Below are 21,299 nucleotides of genomic sequence, written 5' to 3'. Positions count from 1 at the left end.
AAATCGAGGCAAGACCCTTCATTAGCAAAAAGATTATGATTCACTAAAAGCTCAGATGATGGTTAGCATTTTTTAGTAATATTTTTAAAAAATGTTTATTATTCATTCTGAGAGAGAGCGAGCACACATGTGAGCCAAGAAAGGGGCAGAGAGAGAGAGAGAGAGAGAGAGAGAGAGAGAGACAGAGAAATCAAGAGTCAGACACTCAACTGACTGAGCCACCCAGGTGCTCCATTAGTAATATTTTTAAATTAAGGTATGTACCTTCTTTAGACATAATGCTACATTGCACACTTAACAGACTACAGACTATATATACTGGGAAACAAAAAAATTCATTCAACTAGCTTTTATCCCAAGTAAGCTCCACACTCAGTGATGAGCCTGACATAGGGCTTGATCTCATGACTCTGAGATCATGACCTAAGTCGATATCAAGAGTCAGATGCTTAACCAACTGAGCCACCCAGGTGTCCCCATTTGAACAGCTTTATTGTGATATTCACTTTATTACAGTGGCCTGGAACCAAACCCGCAGTATCTCCACGGTATGTCATATATTACTTAACAGTTAACACAGAAATACAAAAATATTTTTGAAACGAGTTTATCTCCATCTGGAAATACACCTTTCTATATTTTTCTTTAATATCAGGAAATAAAATTATGAATAGTAACTGTAAGAAAGTTAATAAGAACTTTAAGAAAAATATTAAGATCTAAAATGTTATTTAACAAAGTAGAATGGCTTTAAGAGTAGTTGGCAAATATCTTCTTTTGTGAAAAGTCAAACTAACTCTCTAAAGGAAAATTACATTAATGTATGCTCCAACATGTTTATCACACACATTCAAAGTATTACTTCCATACTTTATTTTTATCTACAATTGAAAACTGGTCCAAGAATTACTCTAGAACAGCTTTTAAACTTCAGACACACACCATATCTCATAAACTGTTCAACTATACTAAATTAAATCCCACCACAGTAATCTTTTATGACAGATGTTGCATACTTTATAGTAAACAGATTGGTAACTTATCCTACAAATCTATAAGGTTGTATGTAAACTGATAAAAACATTCTTTTTTTTTAATGTTTTTATTTATTTTTGAGAGAGAGAGAGAGAGAGAGAGAGAGAGAGAGAGAGAGAATGAGTGGGGGAGAGGCAGAGAGAGAGAGAGAGAGGGAGACAGAATCCAAAGCAGGCTAGAAGCTCTGAGCTGTCAGCACAGAGCCCAATGCAGGGCTTGAACTTGTGAACCATGAGATCATGACCTGAGCTGAAGTCAGACACTCAACCAACTGAGCCACCCAGGCACCCCTAAAAACATTCTTTATAAAGATATGCATTTTTATAAACATATGACTATCACATGTGTTTAGTCAAGAAACCTATCAACTGAGAATGTTCCAAATCACTAATGGAAAAAGTTGTTTAATAAACAACCATTGGTTCTAGAATATGTACTATTCTCTTGAGCACTTAAAATGTGTCCACTTTTGGAGAGAAAGGAGGCTGGAGACCAATCCTTCCCCTGGTCCCCCCAAAAAGGACAGAATATTAAATAATTTTAGATTAATTAGAAGCAGAGAAATAGGTCAGCACAAACTTGTGAATGGCATACTGTGTCATAATTAGTATACAGTGGGGAAAAAAGTCTACTTTTCAGCTTAAACATATTCCATTTGCAGAGTTAACAGGGTTCACTAAAGCTTTAATCTAAATTACTTTGGGATTTTCCAACACACAATTTATAAATTATGTCCATGTCATTCTCATTACTCTATTTTTCTTCAAAACACCTATCATAAGTTATAATTTTGTCTTTATTTAATTTGCTTCTTCCTCTGGATTTAAAGTTCTGAGGGTGTGCTCACTACCTTCTAACCAGTGCTTGGCCACAAGAGGCACTCATTCACATCTGCAGTATTTTCTTCTTTGAAGACCTATACTAGTTATACTGCTGCTAATTACATCATAATCATGACACCTAGTGTGTCTATCCTCTCTGGAAAGTTGAACATTACCTTTTAAAAAAGTTTTTGCATATTCTTCAAGTAACAAAATTATAGAAATGGTTAACAGATGAGAATGTATCAATATCAATACACTGGTTGTAATATTTTACTACAGTTTGTGAGATATTATTGCGAGATGTTATCACTGGAAATGTGAATTGTGTAAATGGGAAACTGTGAAGAACAAAGGGGATTTATTATTTCCTACAACCTCATGTGAATCTATAATCATCACAAAATAAAAAGTGTAATTAAAAATGGGTTTTACATCAGAATTACTTAGAGGAGCTTTAAAAAAACATAGTCCTTCTTTATTTTTGTTTATTTCTTTTTAAAAGCTTCCCACTTGATGCTAATATGCTGTCAGGACTACAAATCACTAATTCAGAGCAATGTTTCCACCAAAGGCTGAGTGCACCTGGACAGCTTTAAACCCAGATTCCCAAGCCTTGATCCCAGAGATTCGGAAATCTATACTTTTTAAAATTTAAGTTAATGTTGTTTTAAGTTCTCCAGATGATTTTGATGTACACCTGGGTTAAAAACCTGTATTACAGGGGCACCTGAGTTGCTCAGTCGGTTAAGCATCTGACTTTGGCTCAGGGCATGACCTCCTGGTTCCTGAGTTTGAGCCCCACATCAGGTGAGCTTGAGTCCAGCTTCAGGCTCTGCACTTTCTCCCCCTCTCTCATGGGATTCTCTCTCCCTCCCTCTCTCTCTCTGTCCCTTGCTCACTCACATACTGTGTGTGTCTCTTTCTATCTTAAACAAATAGAAACAGAAACATCTGGATTACAGAACAATGAGTTTTTTCTATGTACTATTTAAAGGTAAACATTAAGCTCTGTTGGTCATTCCCATGGATTTCAAATCCTTAGAGTCTGCATTTTGATGTTTTCTGTATTTATAAAAGCCCAACTTAAATGTTTAACATTATTTTAAACCATATTCCAAACCCATTAAAGCAGCTTTAAAAAATGAAAAACCTAACCCCTAGACTAAGTCCTACTGTACACACCCTCCACCCTGCCAATGAACCTTACAGAGATCTCGTTGTTGCTATAAGACAACTATTTCTTTTTCACCCATAGCTATACTTTCTGCTCTGCCCCATCTTCTTAATTCCTTATATACTAAAAATACTAAATCACTGATTTTTCACTCCATTACTTTAACAGGATGTAAATGTGTGCCTAAAAAACTGGCAACTTGATGCAGTGGTTCTCAATCCTGGATGTGCTTTGGTGAATAACCACTTTGAAGGTATAGGGTAGTAGCTCTGTTAGACATCACAGCAGAACATATCCAGAAAATCTGATCCAAAAACTTTGAAATGGCTTCGGGAAATCTGTATTTGCAAAATAAAATAAAACTCTATAATGATTCTGAGACACAAAGTTAAACAGTGACTTACGGTTTCCATCTTTATCCTCTGGCTTTTAGTGAAAAGACTAATGATAAATTAGTCTTAATCTGATATTTCTAAAAATATCAACTGTGCACAATGAAAAAAAAAGAATTTATAGTGAGGTATAATACAATGAATGTCAGAGATCTATTACTTCAGGCTCCGTCATTAAGTAAGAACTACACAGCTCAATGTCTCTGAGCATTAAGTTTCCTAGCTATAAATAAGGGGCTACAAAACCACTAGAAAACAAAGGAGTTGTACTGGATCTGGTTTTTTGTTTTTTGTGGGGTTTTTTGGTAAAACTGTGTTTCCAGAAGTCTTAGCGTCCACCGAAGTGCTTCGGTAGTCAGGAGGAAAGCTGAACAGAGGTACAAGCTAAGCAAGCATAAAGGGACTATAAATTTGACTTATATATACACAGAAATATATATATAATGTCACATTTGAAAACAAGTTCTAACACACACACACACACAGGATTTAAACCATGGTTCTATAATTTGAAACCTGAGCCACATGTAAAGTGTTCAAAAGCCACAAATGGGGATGCCTGGGTGGCTAAGTGATTTTGGCTCAGGTCATGATCTCAGAGTTGTGAAAACAAGCCCCACCATCAGCTCCGTGCTGGACGTGGAACCTGCTTGAGATTCTCTCTACCCTCTGCCCCTTCTCTGCTCTCTTAAAAAAAAAAAAGCCACAAATAGACTATTGGCTACTATACTAAACAATATAGATACATAACATTTCCATCAGTGCAGAAAAAAGCCCTACTGTTGATGATTCAGTAACTGCACTGTTGGATCAGAAGCTCCCCAAGATTTCTTCCAACTCTAAAATTCCTTAATAATTGAAGAAAATGCATTATAATGTAAGTATCCAAAATCACCTGAGTTATAGAACATTCCACACACAGCCAAAAGCATTTAAACAACTGAAATACAAAGGAAATACTATCATTATAAAAGAGAAAAGATTTCTGGACTTTAGAAAGCCACTAGAACTTTAGTCTGAAAATGCTTTAGACTTTGTCTAAAGCTACAAAAAAACTACTGGGATCAAAGAACTACAGCATTCAAAGAAAAACATCAAAACTACACTGATACCAACTTTAAAAAATTATTAGGTAATGATAAAGTCACATAAAAGCTTATAGATGATGTATTTCCACTATATTATATCCTCTGAGCTGCACTTTTCTCTTGAGTACACAGGACAAATACTTTATTTCACTGTTAAGCATGGTAAACCAAATCTCAAAAAAGGAAAATAATGAATACAAAGTCCTCATGTTAATAAAGGGAAGAAGCTAGAGCTGGAACAAACTTTACTCATGGTACCTCAGTGAAAAAGCATTATTGTGGACAAAAACACAAATTCGCTAATGCAAAGAAATCTATTCATTTAACAAGTATTTACTGAGCATCTCTAATGTACAGAGTCACCATACTAGGTACTAAAGATATAAAAAGGAGAATTTGCTTTCAAAAGGCTGATAACAAGGATAAATATAGTCCTAGACAAAGCAAAACACCCAAGTGACCATATTCTAATAAGAAATGGGGGAAAGTCTGCAAGAAAAAAAAAAAATATTAGCATCCCTCTTTCATAAGACTGAATTATAAATCTCTAAAAAAAGAAAAAAAAGGGCATTGCAAGAATTGTCACCTATTGTAACTGCATCCCACATATGATTCATCTCTTTATTTCACAACCAATAACCAATAACATATTAGGAATATGCAAGTATTCTTCAAGAGAATCAGATATTTTAAATTATGTCTGCTAGCTATAGTAAAGTACTAATAAAACTGGTCAAGGCTTTAATTCCCATAGGAGAAGCACCATGATTATACCATACTTCAAACTCTGAAAAACCACTTCAATAACCACCCAGTAAAATTAGGCAAACAAGTACGGATGCCTCAGCAAAAACAAATGGCACTAAAGAAAAACTTTGGTCTACATACAATTCCAAAGAGGCAAACATTAAAGTAATTTTTTAAACATTTATGGAACATATTTACTGTTTGACTTCATCTGTGGCCAAACAGCACTAGTTATTTTTCAAATTCTAATATGTACAATTAGTTTCTAATAGGTTATACAAGTTTCACAATTTTTCCCCCAATAATTTTCTCACACAACAAAGGAAATGTGAACTGAAATTCACCATACTTTCCATGTTTCAACATTTTAGGAGGTCATAGCTTACTATATGAGAATTCAAATATATAATTAAATAAAACAAACTCAATCAACTGAAATGATTACCAAATGTAGTCTTTCAACAGTATTTCTGAATCACTAAGGGCTAATCTCTTCCTTATTTGAACTCCTGTTGAAACCATTCTAAAATGTTATTTTCTCTTTTCTCCCTATATAAGAGTATAACAGTACTTTTTAAAAAGGTACCCAAAAATCAGAATACTGCCATGAAGATACCATTTTCAAAAATCATACTATGCCACACACAAAGAAGCCAAAGAAGGTATTTCTGAATCTGTACCATCCCATAATAAAAACAAAAGTTAGGATTTTTAATAAATCACTATCAGACTGTTTTCTTTCTCTTCTACAGGAAAGGGAAATAAAACAAAAATCCAATTAACTGGAATCCTATTAAGTATAATTTTACAGTAAATGGAAATTTCCAGGAATTTAAAAGTAGAAAATACAAATCAAATCAGGGTGTTCTTACTTAATGCTGATACACTGGTGGATGCGACAGAAAGTCTCAAATATGAAGAGACGAGCATTTTCAATGAAATCCTCAAGACAAGCCACCAAGAAGAAGTCATTCACAAGTACCTATGTGTGTAAAGTGTAACAAAAAAAATTAACAGCACTGACAAGCAATTTTCAAAAATGTGACCCAAAATACTTCCCGTGTGCTTTACTGCAATTCTCTCACCTTATATCACAAGTTATATACCACAGCACTTTCTAGAATACTATGCTCAAGCCTCTAACAATTTAACTAGAAGTAAATGAATGCTATATGAAAAAAAAAAAAAAACAACCTAATTTAAGCACTGCAGTGTTTCCTTGTTCTATTGATGACTTTAGCAACCTTTTGACAAAGTAGTTTTGTCCTGCCCGTTATCCGAAATAAATGCTGTGTAGATAACATATCTCTTCTAGGTACTCAAAATCATTATGAACAGACTAAATATATGCATATTTGTGAAGTAAACAGACTTGGAAATCTACAAAGGAGAAAAATTCAAGGGGTGGCTCCTATTCCACAGAAGGTATCATAATTAAAAGAGGGTATTTTAACTTCACAGTAATAACCAAGTGCCCCTTGGCCTCAGCCAGGCCTAACCAGCTACTTAGTGTATTGGCATATACCAACACATAATACATAATAACACTACATATGACTACATGAATACAAATTATCACACTCGAGTCCATTTTATTTTGTCCAATGTGTGAAAATCACCCCTGAAGTTGTATTTACATGATAATTTTCTTGTCCTTAGGGAAATAAGATCTTAATCCTTCAACAAACTCTTTATATTTTGTGTTAACATTTGGGTTCAAAAATAAAACTGACAACTGATAACTTACGGATTTGGTAAATGCATTTAACAGGTAAGTTCTTAATTTCTTAAAACTCTACAAACTAACATTTAAAAAAGCTGATAAATCTAACTCAGCTGCTTGAAGGTACTTTAGTTTCTACCAATCAACAGAAGACATTGTGATAAAATTCACGCCCTTATAGCTTGACTGGTTTATAGTAAATGTTCAGTACAATCATGTGAAAAATTCTAAAGACAGGCCCACTTATGAAACAAATTTAGAATCTCAGAATGTGCAATTCTATACAATCTTATACACACACAGGAAATACTTCACATATTCACTAATATAGAATAAGATATGGAATCATGGGCATACGTATGAATTTCTAATGCCACCAATGTTTTAACAAACTGTACTAACAAAAGCATACACATATGGCAATATTAAAAATGTCTACACCTCGCATATTTCTAAAACATCATTTTAAGATTAATATATATTTCTGATATAATTACTTTAATAAAACATTGCAAAGTTAACTTTTACAATAACCAAACATTAAATATTAATTTATAAGTAAAAATTCATACTTACTGATTCACATTCCCTCAGCTTTTTCTGAGCCCCATCAAAGTCAAAGTTAACATATAAGCACTCAACAAATTCCGTGATTGGGTCTTTATATGTGTAAGACTCCTGTAAAATTATGTCAAAGGTCAAGTTGGATTTGATTCAACACTGTTTGGTGGTAGACTGACCCTAGAATATCCCAATATTCCTGGTTTCTCCTCCTTTGTTATTAATTTCTAGCAAATTACCTAGTGTCATCGTCTCAAAGCAATTGCTCATATCCTGATTCTAGGCCCAACCGTAAGCATATAATGTCTTCCAGACTGAGTTCTCTATATATTCTCATCCTAGAACCATTCCAAATGGTTTCAAGTTCCTCTATTGCCAAAAGTCTTCCTTACTCAATAACATCCCCAAGTATAAGGGCATTCATTCATAACCTGCTGAATTTGTCTCTTGGTATTTAATTTATCCTTAGGTCAAAACAGCATTTAAGTTCTTTTTCTAACCCACAGTGATTACTGAGAAACTCACTAAAAATCAACCAGTAGGGCTGCAGCTTTTGTACAACTTGGGGACTAATTAATACCATATTCTATGTAGAGATCACTACTCTGCAATTAGGTAGGTAAGAGATCTCCCAGAAATGCCAGGCTTCAAATCTCCTTCACTCTGCAATAAAGGCAATGCTAATACACGATATATATTAAGTATCCACCTAGCAGAGAGCAGTATTCATTCCATACTACATCTGGCATAAGTATATACTGGAATTAAAGATAGTAAATGCCCATTTGAGTATCCTGGGCTTTTCTCTATGTATACTTCATGTAACCTTTCTCCTATTTTTAAAACATTTTACCTTAAGAACTAAGGGTCCTACTTTAGAAACAGATGTTAGATCTAGTTTAGAGTTTTAAAAGTTAATAAAGATTTTAGTTTTGGGGGACACCTGGGTGGCTCAGTCAGTTAAGTGTCTGACTCTTGATTTTGGCTAAAGTCATGAGCTCAGGTTGCGAGATCCAGCTCCACATTAGGCTCAGCAATGGGCATAGAGCCTGCTGGGGATTTTCTTCCCCCACTCCCTGCCGTTCCCCTGCTCGTGTGCGCACACACATGCATGGTCTCTTTTTTTTCTCTTAAGATAAATAAACATTTTTTAAAAAAGATTTTAGTTTTTACCTGTTGAATAACTTTAACCAGATCTTTTAGTACCTGTCGGCGTTTTCGAACATCTTTGTTTGTTATGACGGCAGTAGTCAAATAGCGCAGAATATGTGGACACATTGTCTGTATTGCATTAAGATACCTAAGGTAAAAATATAAATAAATAACTTTAATATTTTTAAGAGTTAATTATTAATAACTTACCCAGTTTCTCTAGACCTAATTTACCATGTGATTAAAAAAAAAACCACACTTGAGCAGCCCATTGGATTGTGCTGTTTCAATAACCTAAGAATGTGACCAATTAACAATGATTATTATAAAGACCATCTCCTCCAAGAAATAAAAAAAAAAAAAAAAAGCCTGAGGAGGACACCAGCTTGTATTCCCTAGTTTGAAGGGAAACAGAAGACTCAATTCAGAGGTAAATAATCCTATTACTGTTGTTGAGTAAAAGGATTTTGGAAGCCCCCTATATACAACTGTCAGTCTGTTTCAAAAGATTGCTAAGCTATGACTCTCAGTCATTCACCTTTAAAAAAAAATGTATGAAAACTTTGTATGTTCAAATAAGTCCTCATAATCAGAAAATGAGGCACTTAAACAAATTAAAGATTCAAAGGATGAAAGTCTATAAACTACAGGGAGAAGGAAACTGTTATAGTATTATAAGGCTTTGGTTAAATTGGTTAGCACTGGGAATTAGAAAGGAAGGATTAGATGTCAGACAAATGTCAGCAGGGCCTTGGCTAATATTTAACAAATCCTGCTATTCTGATGATCAGCAGCTGGCCACCCTCTGTCATTTGGCGTTTATCCTGTATTCCTCCTGCTCAATTTCCTTAAATAGCTCCCTAATTTTTACTCAAGAAGTACCTCTAAGTGTCAGGCACTATGCCAGGTTTGGAAATATTTGTCAATAAAGTCCATTCCTCTTGGCTATATATAAACCCCAAAGTACCCATCCAGCTCCACCTCCCACCAGACCATCATTGACCACTTCCTGGTTTTCTCACTTCTTAAAGTTCACTCCACATGGATTGCTCCCCCAAACACATCCCTCTGAAATCCTCAACTCTGGTGTCCTTCAAGATCCAGCTCAGATACCTTATCTTCCAAATTCTTCCAGACTATATTAATAAATCTTTGTATTTCACCACATTGTAGATTCTCCACAAAATGTTGTTTGAACTCCTTAGACGCCTCTAGAATCTGATAATAATAACCTAACAATAATATTTAGTCCCTTCTTATATTCCCTCAGGGTATAAAAACAATCAACACTCAAGAATAAAACAATTTCTAGGAAAAGATAACTAACATCAGTTAAAAGTTTCATCACCTGAAAAATTAAGCCTGAATTTTAGGCAGAAACTTTTTACATTGCAATCTGTTCAGAACAATTGTTTGTCTCAATACTCTCCTGCCAGAGATCTCATGCACAAGCACAAGGATGACTGTTTATCTCAGTATCAGTTTTGAAGTAAATAATTGTAGTAGACATTTCTGGAACTCACTCATAAACTTATCCATACAGCTTAAAAAACTATAAGTTTATTGTCTAAGATGTTAAACATATTTATTTTTACCTATCCTAACTTTATATCACTGCACCATGTATATCTTCATTGTTTTTAATGAAGGGTAACTTCTTAGGAAATTGTATCTCACTTTTTTTGAGATGGTAGGGGCTAGCAGAACTTTTGTAAAAGTTTTGTAAAATATTTTAGGTTTTGCAGGCCAGGAGGCACAATTGAGAATACTGTACAGGTTCTTATATGAAAAGAAAACAAACTTCCAAAATATGTTAGTCAAATATTAATTGTTGAGTATAATTTTTGTAATTCATCTACTCATGAGAACAGAAATTATCTACTGGGGATAATTTTGTTTAATTGCATTCAGGGACGCCTGGGTGGCGCAGTCGGTTAAGCGTCCGACTTCAGCCAGGTCACGATCTCGCGGTCCGTGAGTTCGAGCCCCGCGTCAGGCTCTGGGCTGACAGCTCAGAGCCTGGAGCCTGTTTCCGATTCTGTGTCTCCCTCTCTCTCTGCCCCTCCCCCGTTCATGCTCTGTCTCTCTCTGTCCCAAAAATAAATAAACGTTGAAAAAAAAAAAAAATTTTTAATTGCATTCAAAGTTACAAATCCCTAACATTAAAATTAGTTGCAAATGTGTATCTGTAACTGTTGTTCCGTAATGAAATTTTACATACTCAATCTTTATAAATGTTTTTCATGAATCTAGTACTACCAAATGCTGGTATCAACTGACAGAAATGATTTTAATTTAGCATATTTATCACCTGAAAGGCATTATGGAATTCTGTTAAATTCTTCTTATGATATTGCCCTTTAGTGTATCATTACACTGCAGATAAATCATCTCCAATTCAATAGCACAGCCAAATGAATTTTGAAATGGAAATTTCCTTTGTACTTACAGTGAGGCCTAAAAGTCCATGGAATTGCAATTTGAGCTTGAAAAATATATCTGCTGCAAATTTGTGTGGGAATGAAGGTTTCCCTTCTTGTTTTAACATGTGAAAGAAAGGCAAACAGATAAAGCCACTGGACATTACCTTTTTTAAAATTTTGGACATTACTTGTTATTCATGCTATGTTAGTTGTCATCATTGTGACAATATACTGCAATATAGTTTTTCAAATAAATACTATATTTATAATATTTTATATTTTTATAATATATTATAAATAATATAATATTTACTATATTTATAATATTTTAGGGTGAATTAAGAAACAATAACAAATTACAGTAAAAGTACTTTCCAGAGCCACCCAAGGCTTGATAATAAAGATTGAGGGCAATTTTTCTTATTCAGAAAAATTTCAATCTTGCCCTGAGCAGGGGGGAAAAAAAAAAAAATCACATTAAAACTTTGCCATTACTAAGCTATCTAAAGGTTAAGTAGAGAAAGTCAGGATATTCTGTTTCTGACAAAAGTTCATGGACTGATCACAGTTAAGTCCACATGAACAAATGAAGTTCACAGTTGACTAAAATGGCTCAAAATTACACCACAGATTCAACTATTTTCCACAAAGTATCTAGAGACGAATAATGTACTGAATAACCGTATTTTGAACACTTCCCTTTTTTCCCTCCACATATATTTGCAGATTCCACTTCAGGTTGTACTAAATTAGTGTTTTACCAACTTTGAAAATATTTTCACCTGTAGTTATTCCACAGACGATTCATAAAGGCGTGTTCTTCAGTCACTTCAAATCCAGCAATGATTCTTCAAACCATACTGATAACATCTATTAACCCATCAAGAGCCAAGGAAAATCACTAAAAATCATATGCCTTGTTTTTTTAATTGATTATTGATGTTGCTCCAAATATCTTCAACTCTTGACTAACTGTTCTCACCAAAAAGCTAATATTTTTAAACACGTCTATTTTTTCTGGACATTATTTCTTTGGCTGCTGCAACTGAACGTGATTTAGAATCACCACTGGTAAAATGGCTTTCCCTGCATGGCCATTCAGAAACTTACTTTGCTTGAAGCCTCATTTTCATTAATTGTGAGGAAATTCTGCTATGAGGAGATTTCTGCTTTAAATTTCCTAATTTTTCTGATAGTTGCTTTGCTGTCAGTTGGAATGTCTTGCAATGTGAATTGAAATATATTCTTTCAGCATACCTATAGCATCAGTTTAATGCTTTGCTTTCTAATTCAATACAAAGTAATCCCACTCCACTATGCCTTAAGAGTACCTCTGAAGTCGACTTTTCTTGTTTTGACATGAGTATGCATTGGGAATAAAATGTTGCAGTATGACAACATTCAGGGCCCTTGAAACACTGGCCAAGTGTAACTGCAGCATCATGGGGATTCATTGTGTACTGAGTAGCTGTGTGAGGCACCAAGAATGCAACAATGCATGATCTCTGTCACAACTCTCAACTCCCCCTTATAGTTCAAAAGCAGCCAAAGATGCTATGTATATCAATGAACCCAGCTATGTTCCAATAAAAATTTATGATGGACACTAAAACTGTAGTGTCATATAACTTGCAGGTCATAAAATATTCTTTTTTCAATCATTTAAAATGTAAAAGCCATTCTTAGATCACAGGCCATAAGGAAAAAAGCAATGGGCCAGATTTGGTCCATAGTCCAGACTTCCAGTATATAGCACTACCGTGGCTCTGGACTTCCCAACATAGCAGGGACTCCCTATCTTCTAGAACTGAAGCGATCCTTCCTATGTATGTATGTATATGAATCTACACACATCAATACATAAAAAAGGGGAGTGCAGATTAAGAGAGTAACTCTTATGAAGTTAGTTTACCATCTTAAAAATTTGCAATCCTGTTGAATCAATGATGATATATTTTAGTTTAAATACAAGCAAAACCACAGATGTGGTTAACAGTCTACACATGACCACTGTGCTCTTTTGTTCTGTTTCTTTTTACTATCTCCTTTTCTGTCAACTGAAATTTAAGGGTCAATGTTCATCTTCACCGCACTCTTCTAACTTTTCCAGATCTCACTGATAGCTGTGATACCTACAGTGTATTTATAATGCACAATACATCTGTACTTAGTTAAATGTTAAGCTGCTACTTATTATTATGTTTGGATTATAAACTATTTAAGAACAGAGGCTGTAACTCCATTATTTCTGAAATTTAACTTTATTATTTTTTAAAAATAAGAGCATCAATATTTATTGTGTTCTGAAGTATAATTTCATAATAGGTAATTAAAGATATTTTTGTATATTTTTTTCTCTAGTACAACCCTGTTCCAATTGTACAATTTTATGAAAGTTTTTTTAGTGTTTTCTAACTGCAAATTAGATCATTTAGTAATCAAAAGAAAAATTTCCCAAAATAAAAAAAATTAAATATCTATCATGTGCCCATGCTACAAGAAATAAAGAATAAAAATTCTGCCCTCAACTATGCTTATACTATAGTAGGAAAATTAAAGCAATTATAAATTGTTTATTTTACAGGTATTAAATAATTAAATACCAAACATAGACACTATATACACAGGACTTAACTAACGAAATAAAGCTGAGCTGGATTTTGAAAAAAGGCAGGCTTGAATACTTACAAACAAGAGAAGAAGGGCATTTCTGGAAAGACAGCAAGACAAAACAAAACAAAACAAAACAAAACAAAACAAAACAAAACAAAACAAACAAAACAGAACATGAAAAAAACAAGGCAGGGCACTTACTAGAACCTCAAAGGATGAAATTTTACGTTTGCTTTTTTATTTTTTAGATGGACACCTTAAAAGGTCATTATCCTGAGCTAGAATAGGTAAAATACCTACATGAAAAAGTGCTTTCTTAGCAGGAATGACTAGAAGTTGACAACTTCTGAATATCACCCAGTTGACTATAAAAGTAAACTTGCAATTTCTTAGGGTATTTATGTTATTTTTATGTTATATTTATTATGTTATTTCATGTTACTATTTTATATTTATTTTATTGAGTGTTAAACATTCAGAGGAGTGTTTAATTCAAACTGAACTTTGAATCTTTCTTTTTACAACTGGAGAGTAATAACTAGAGCATTGTATTACAAAAACATTCTTTAATAGCATCTACATTTGGTGGCAAAGCCTCATCTCTAATAGCCTATGAACACTTCTCTATCTTAAACCAGATACCTTATCTTATATATAATGTTACATTTAAAAGTTCAACATTTTTCAAATGTGTAAATCATCTCCATTTTAGATTCAGAATAAATTATGCCAGAAATGGAAATATATATGATGCAAGATACTTTATTTAACCTGCACTGGCATCTAAACTTTCACTTCAAGAACAAATGTATTAATTATCAACAAAGTACTTTTATATTTTAAAAAAAGCCTAAAGTCCACAATCTATAAAAACTATCAATCTAACACAATTTTATCAATTAATATATCCAGCAAAACACAATAAATTGTTATTACTGTGCTACTAGAAATGAAAAACAGGAATATACCTTCTCCACTAATTTCTACTATTTATCAAAGACAACTGAAAAGCACATTGAATATAGATATACAAATGACAGTAACACACTACTTACTAGCAGCTGTTCTACTTAAAGAATATAAAATCCAGAAAAATAACTGAACAATGAATGATCTGTCAAGCCAACTGAGTATATTCTCATTTGAAAAAAGTGAGAATCAAGTAAAACTCAAAACAAGCCAGGAAGACATTACTAATGAGGGAGAAAATATGATGATAACCTGATCTAATGGCAAGTGAAAAGAATAAGCACAGTATTTTAGTAAAAAAAAGAAAGTTGTAATATTACTGAAGTAGTTTATTTTCCACATTTTGCTAACAGGCTGTTTCTGTTTAAAAAAAAAAGTTTCACAGTCAGGAAGGTCTTACTGGGGAGTTGAAACTGTTCAAAAACTGATTAACAGTGACAGCTGCAACACTTGGTAAAGTCACTAAAATTCACTGAATTGGAAACAAAAAAATAAATGAAATCTTTTTTGAGTATCTTAGGACAAATCAAGATAGTGGCATCATTCTATACCAGTAATCACTTTTTTTTCACTACCAGACTCTTACAATTAAAAAACAAAAACAAAAAAAGCCAGTTTCAACTATGTCCTTAATCAGGTAGTACAGATTGTTAATTTAAAAAAATTCAATCCCTGTGTACTAATCTTCATAATATTCTGTATGACAAAAGGAAGTATGTGTAATGCTCGTCTGCTGCATACTGTAGTTGTCACAGTTATCTTAAGGACAACTATATGATTGAGCTGTATGCTTAACTGTGTTCCTCACAGAATACTATTTTTACTTGAAACAAAGAATGACAGATAAACCAAAGCTATTCAGAATTGGGTATTTGGTAGACATTTTCTAGAAAATAAAGTGAGCCTAAACTTTCAGAAAAATCAAAGATAAAATTAGAGCTTTCCCAAAAAGGTGGAATTTTGGAAAATACCTGTCACAAAGAGCTTGACTACTTTCCAATACTTTAAACCTTTTCTAATAGGTTTAGTGGTGATATTAATGAGTGATTTTTTTTTTTTTTTTGGTATTGTATGTCAACATATCTGGAATACCTGCATAACTCAATGATCCAAGATTTCCCAAACAACCAATGCATGATGTTATAAAGTCAAGCATGAGTACAAGACCCATTAAAGAGCAAGATGGGCCACTATAATTTAGAATACCAGTATAGTTTAGAATCCAAAAAACTGAGTAAGGTTTCGGATTCCACATTATAATAAACTTTAAAATATTACTACTTGTTGAGTTTTGTTAGATTAGCAAAAAAGAATATTCACAATTATCTGAAAAGGTTATTAAAACAGCTCTTGTCCAACTACATATATGTGAGACTAGATTTTCTTAACAAAATAACATCAAGGATTAAAGTAGATAGGAAAATCTAACATGCCAGCAAGTGAAAAGCCTGCAGAAATGTAAAACCGTGACATTCACAGTTCTCATTAAATTGTTTTTAAGTTATTTTTCAAAAAAAAAAAAAAAAATCAGTCAACCATAATCAATTTACTACTTGTCAATTATAAAATATATTTTTTAATTTCTCAGTTTTACGATCTCATACGGTATATATATCAATACATTTAGCCAATAAAGACAAAATTACATTCAACAATTCTTCATGAAAAGGTTTCAAGACCAAAAAGTGTAAGTGTGATTCACTTGTAGCAATAACATTCCAAAGACAATTCTAATGTCAACTTTAAAAAAAAAATTTTTTTTACTATTAATTTATTTTTAAGAGCGAGGGACAGAGAGAGACAGAGTGCGAGTGGGGGAGGGACAGAGAGAGAGGGAGACACAGAATCTGAAGCAGGCTCCAGGCTCTAAGCTGTCAGCACAGAGCCTGATGCAGGGCTCAAACTCACAAGCTGTGATATCATAACCTGAGCTAAAGTAGAACACTTAACTGACTGAGCCACCCAGGTGCCCTGTCAACTTTCTTTTTTAATTAACATTGAATAGCTCCTCTGTATTTACATTAATTTGACTCTTTGAGGGGGGGTTGAAGCTCTTACTAGATATTCCAACAGAGTCCTATTTGCCTTACAAAGATAGATGACTATCTCCTTATATACACATACACTTTAAAATGTACCCAAATGGCCAATAATCCATCACAACCCACAGTCCTTTAGTACAATCACTGAAAGACAAAACAAAGCAAAACCACCTCAAAATTCCATCCTCATTTAACGGATGTGATAAGGTGTGTCACCTGGAGCATTTCAGGTTTTGGAAAGTATTGTGCAAGTATATATAGTATTCCTTATAATTTTTATTATATCATTTGACATACAAACCCATTTTCATTGCTAACTCTTTATTCTTGAAATGAAATTATCAGTTTTAACATTAATATAATAATAATTTCAACATTATATATTTGGTAATTTTATTTTCATCACATTTATTGTGTTTTTCTGTACTTTCAATCAAGGTTTTAAAAGCTGAGTAAGTAATCAAAGCTATGAATTAATCTAAGTGTTTCTTTGACAGAGTTTCATGATTAACATTTATTCTCTTCTTTGTTATTTTTACAACTTGGAATAATTTCTAGTTTCACTGTATTCTGCCCAGAAACTACAATCTATAAAATGTATACTTTTTTAACCTTATTACATCTTAAATGGCAAAATGTATTCTTTTTTATATATGAAATATGGAAATATAAACGAAGAATTAAACCTATTTATCTAGAATAGCTTAAGGGTTTCTATAACCATGAACCTCTCTACCATATCTTAAAATTTTTTACAAATCTACTTTTTTTTAGTGCTCGCTTTGGCAGCACATATACGGATCTACTTTTTAGGAGGGGTTCTGGGGAATTCCTACTCCTTTGGGAGTAGGAACATCCCAAGCTCACCTCATCCTACAGATACAACTAAGTAATACCCAAAACAGTGTATATAACCCAGAAAATGACCTAAGGACTGGCAGAACAGACTCTCCACAGCTCAATATAGAAAAGAAGCCTCATCGAAATGGGTAAAAAAAAGCAGAGACGTGGGTGGGAGCTAAAGGGACCTAAGGGACTGTCCATAAAATGGAGGGATGCCTTGGGCATGAAGAATGGAGAGAAAAGGACCCTCACACCAAGCACTCCAGGCACAGAAGCGTGAACAGGCAGGACAAACTCCCATAACATTTGGTTTTGAAAAACAGAAGCGTGGAATTTCATGAGCTGTTACACTGGCTCAACACCTGAAATTTTAAAATGCAGTGGTGTGGCTCTAGGAGAGCCAGAGGAGAGGGGAATCAGAGTCCCCACCCTTAAAAGACACCACAACAAACAGCTCCTAGAAGATACAGCATAAAAGCAGCAGTTTGAAAAACACCTGGGGTATGCAGGAGGAAGATTTGTTTACTAATCTCAGGGCCTATGCTGGAGGGCAGGGATCATGGGAGAATTCTCTAGGAACAAAGGAGCTGGCAGGGGCCATTTCCCTCCCTTGCCTCCCAGCCTAGGTACCTGGACACCTGCAAGGAACCAGTGCCGCTAACACTCTCCACCTAGCTGGCTAACATGGTGCCAAGCCCAGACATTCTCCTGTGGACACACCCTCTCCAGCCAGGTCCGGTCTCCTCCCACAGCAGATAATGCACAATGCTTCCTGACACTTGCATCCTCACCCATTCCACCCTCTTCTGAAAACCCACCTCCTCCAGCTCTGCCAGTCTCCCTCCCAGGAGGCTGTAGACCACCTCCCACAGCAGACCAGCTAGGACCTTGCAAGCAAGGAGTGCTTACTCCCTCCAGCAGGAGTTTTCTCAAGTGGCTGTAGGCTCCCACAAGAGACCCATGCAAACCTTATCAACTACCAGCACTGAAAATGAATCAGTAACCAAAAACTTCCCAACAATCAAAAATCCTAGAAGGCTGCATAGGTGAAAATTTTACCACATTTAAACAAGCTAATACCTATTTTTCTCAAATTATTCCAAAAAATACAACAGGAAGGACAGCTTCCAAATACATCCTTCAAGGCCAGCATTATCCTGATACCAAAATCAGATAAAGGCACTACTAAAAAAGAGAACTACAGGCCAAGTTCTGTGATGAAAATAGATGCAAAAATCCTCAACAAAATATTATCAAACCAAATCCAACAGTACAAAAAAATTACTCACCACAATCAAGTGGGTATTCCTGGAGGCAAGGGTGATTCAATATTTGCAAATAAATCAACATGATACATTACATCAATGAGAAAGGATAAAAACCATAATGATCATTTAAATACATGCAGGGAAAGCATCTGACAAAGTACAACATCCATTCATGTTGAAAACCCTCAACAAAATAGGTTTAGAGGAAACGTATCTCAACATAATAAAGACTATATATGAAAAACTCAAGGATAACATGAACATGACACTCATCGGTGAAAAACTGAAAGCTTTCCTCCTAAAGTCAAGGAATAAGACAAGGATTTCCATTCTCACTGCTTGTATTCAACACTGTACTAGAAGTTCTAGCCACAGCAATCAGACAAGAAAAAGAAATAAGACATACAAATTGGTAAGAAAGAAATAAAACTTTCACTATTTGCAGATGACATGATACTATATATAAAGCTTGAAAGACTCACCAAAACTACTAGAACTGATAAATGAATTCTATAAGGCCATAGGATACAAAAGCAATATACAGAAGTCCACTGCATTTGTATATATATTAATAATAAACTAGTAGAAAGAGAAATTAAAACAATCTCAGTTACATGTGCACCGAAAATAATAAAATACCTAGGAATAAACTTAACCAAAGAGGTGAAAGATCTGTATTCTGAAAACTGTAAAACACTGATGAAATTAAAGAAACTAATAAAAGATATTCCATACTCATGGACTAGGAGAACAAATATTGTTAAAATGTGCTCACTACCAAAGCAATCTGCAGATTTTTTTTTTTTAATTTTTTTTTTCAACGTTTTTTATTTATTTTTGGGACAGAGAGAGACAGAGTATGAATGGGGGAGGGGCAGAGAGAGAGGGAGACACAGAATCGGAAACAGGCTGCAGGCTCCGAGCCATCAGCCCAGAGCCTGACGCGGGGCTCGAACTCACGGACCGCGAGATCGTGACCTGGCTGAAGTCGGACGCTTAACCGACTGCGCCACCCAGGCGCCCCGCAATCTGCAGATTTAATGTAATCCCTGTCCAAATACCACTAGCATTTTTCACAGAATTCTATATGGATCTATATGGAACCACAAAAGATCCCAAATAGCCAAATCAATTTTGAAAAAGAACATAGCTAGAGATATCACAATCCCAGATATCAAGATATACTACAAAGCTTTAGTGATCAAAACAGTATGGTACTGGCACAAACACACACACAAGGATCAATGGAACATAACAGAGAGCCCAGAAAGAAACCCACGACTATACGGTCAAATTAACTTCAACTAAGGAGACAAGGATATGCAATGGGGAAAAGATGGTCTCTTTCAACAAGCAGTATTGGGAAAAACTGGCAAGCATGTGCAAAAAAAGGAAACTGAGCCACTCTCTTATACCCTACACAAAAATAAACTCAAAATGGATTAAGGACCTAAATATGAGACCTGAAACCATAAAAATCCTGGAAGAGAGCACAGGCAGTAATTTCTCTGACATCATCCATAGTAAAATTTTTCTAGATAGGTCCCTGAAGCAAGGGAAACAAAAGCAAAAGTAAACTATTGGCACTACATTGAAATAAAAAGCTTCTGAAAGCAAAGAAAGCAATCAGAGAAGCTGAAAGACAACCTAGTGACTAGGAGAAGACATCTGAACAATGATATATCTGATAAAGGTCTTAGTATACAAAATCTACCAAAAATTTCTCAAACTCAAGACCAAATAGTAGTAGCAGTAGTAGTAATAATAATAGTAATAATTTTTAAACGGGTAAAAGAGGGGCACCTGGGTGGCTCAGTTGGTTAAGCACCTGACTCTTGGTTTCAGCTCAGGTCATAATCTGCTTTGGGATCAAGTGCTGAGTGTGGAGCCTGCTTGGGATTGTCTCTCCCTCTCAGCCCCTCCCCCACCAGTGCAGCACGTAGGTGTGCACACACACTCTCAAAATAAGTAAGTAAACATTAAAAAATAAGTAAAAATAAAATACAGATGGCCAACAGAACATGAAATGATGCTTAACATCTCTCATCAAGAAAAATGCAAATAAACAAAAGTAGGTATCACCTCACACCTGTCAGAATGGCTAAAATAAAAAACACAATAAACAACAGGCATTTGCGAGGATATAAGAACTATGCACTACTGATGGCAATACAAACTGCTGTAGCCACTCTGGAAAACAGTATGATGATTCCTCAAAAAATTAAAAATATAATCACCATTTGATCCAATAATTTACCCAAATATTAAAAAGCTAATTTGAAAAAATATATGCACTCCTTGTTTACTGCAGCATTATTAACAATACCCAAGTTATGGAAACAGCCTAAGTTAAGTAGATAAAGAAAAAACATAGTACACACACACACACACACACACACACACACACACACACACACACTGGAATATTACTCAGCCATAAAAAAG

General features: G+C 34.5%; 1 protein-coding gene across 2 annotated transcripts in view; it reads right to left on the bottom strand.

The window, feature by feature from the left end:
* EIF3E (eukaryotic translation initiation factor 3 subunit E) overlaps positions 1-21,299 on the bottom strand; it is a 55,808-nt gene that overhangs the window by 12,646 nt on the left and 21,863 nt on the right. For both annotated transcript variants that reach the window (XM_025922998.2, XM_025922999.2), the window contains 3 exons: positions 8,718-8,844; positions 7,560-7,661; positions 6,133-6,242 (listed from right to left, as the gene is read on the bottom strand). In XM_025922998.2, coding sequence (XP_025778783.1) covers positions 6,133-6,242; positions 7,560-7,661; positions 8,718-8,844 — 339 coding nt within the window. The remainder of the gene's footprint in view (positions 1-6,132; positions 6,243-7,559; positions 7,662-8,717; positions 8,845-21,299) is intronic.

This window comes from Puma concolor, chromosome F2 (assembly GCF_028749965.1).
Source record: "Puma concolor isolate L17-30 chromosome F2, mPumCon1.1.hap2, whole genome shotgun sequence".
In the NCBI taxonomy this organism is placed as follows: Eukaryota; Metazoa; Chordata; class Mammalia; order Carnivora; family Felidae; genus Puma; species Puma concolor.
The sequence above is the reverse complement of the archived record's forward strand: the minus strand, read 5'-3'. Positions and strand labels throughout refer to the sequence as shown.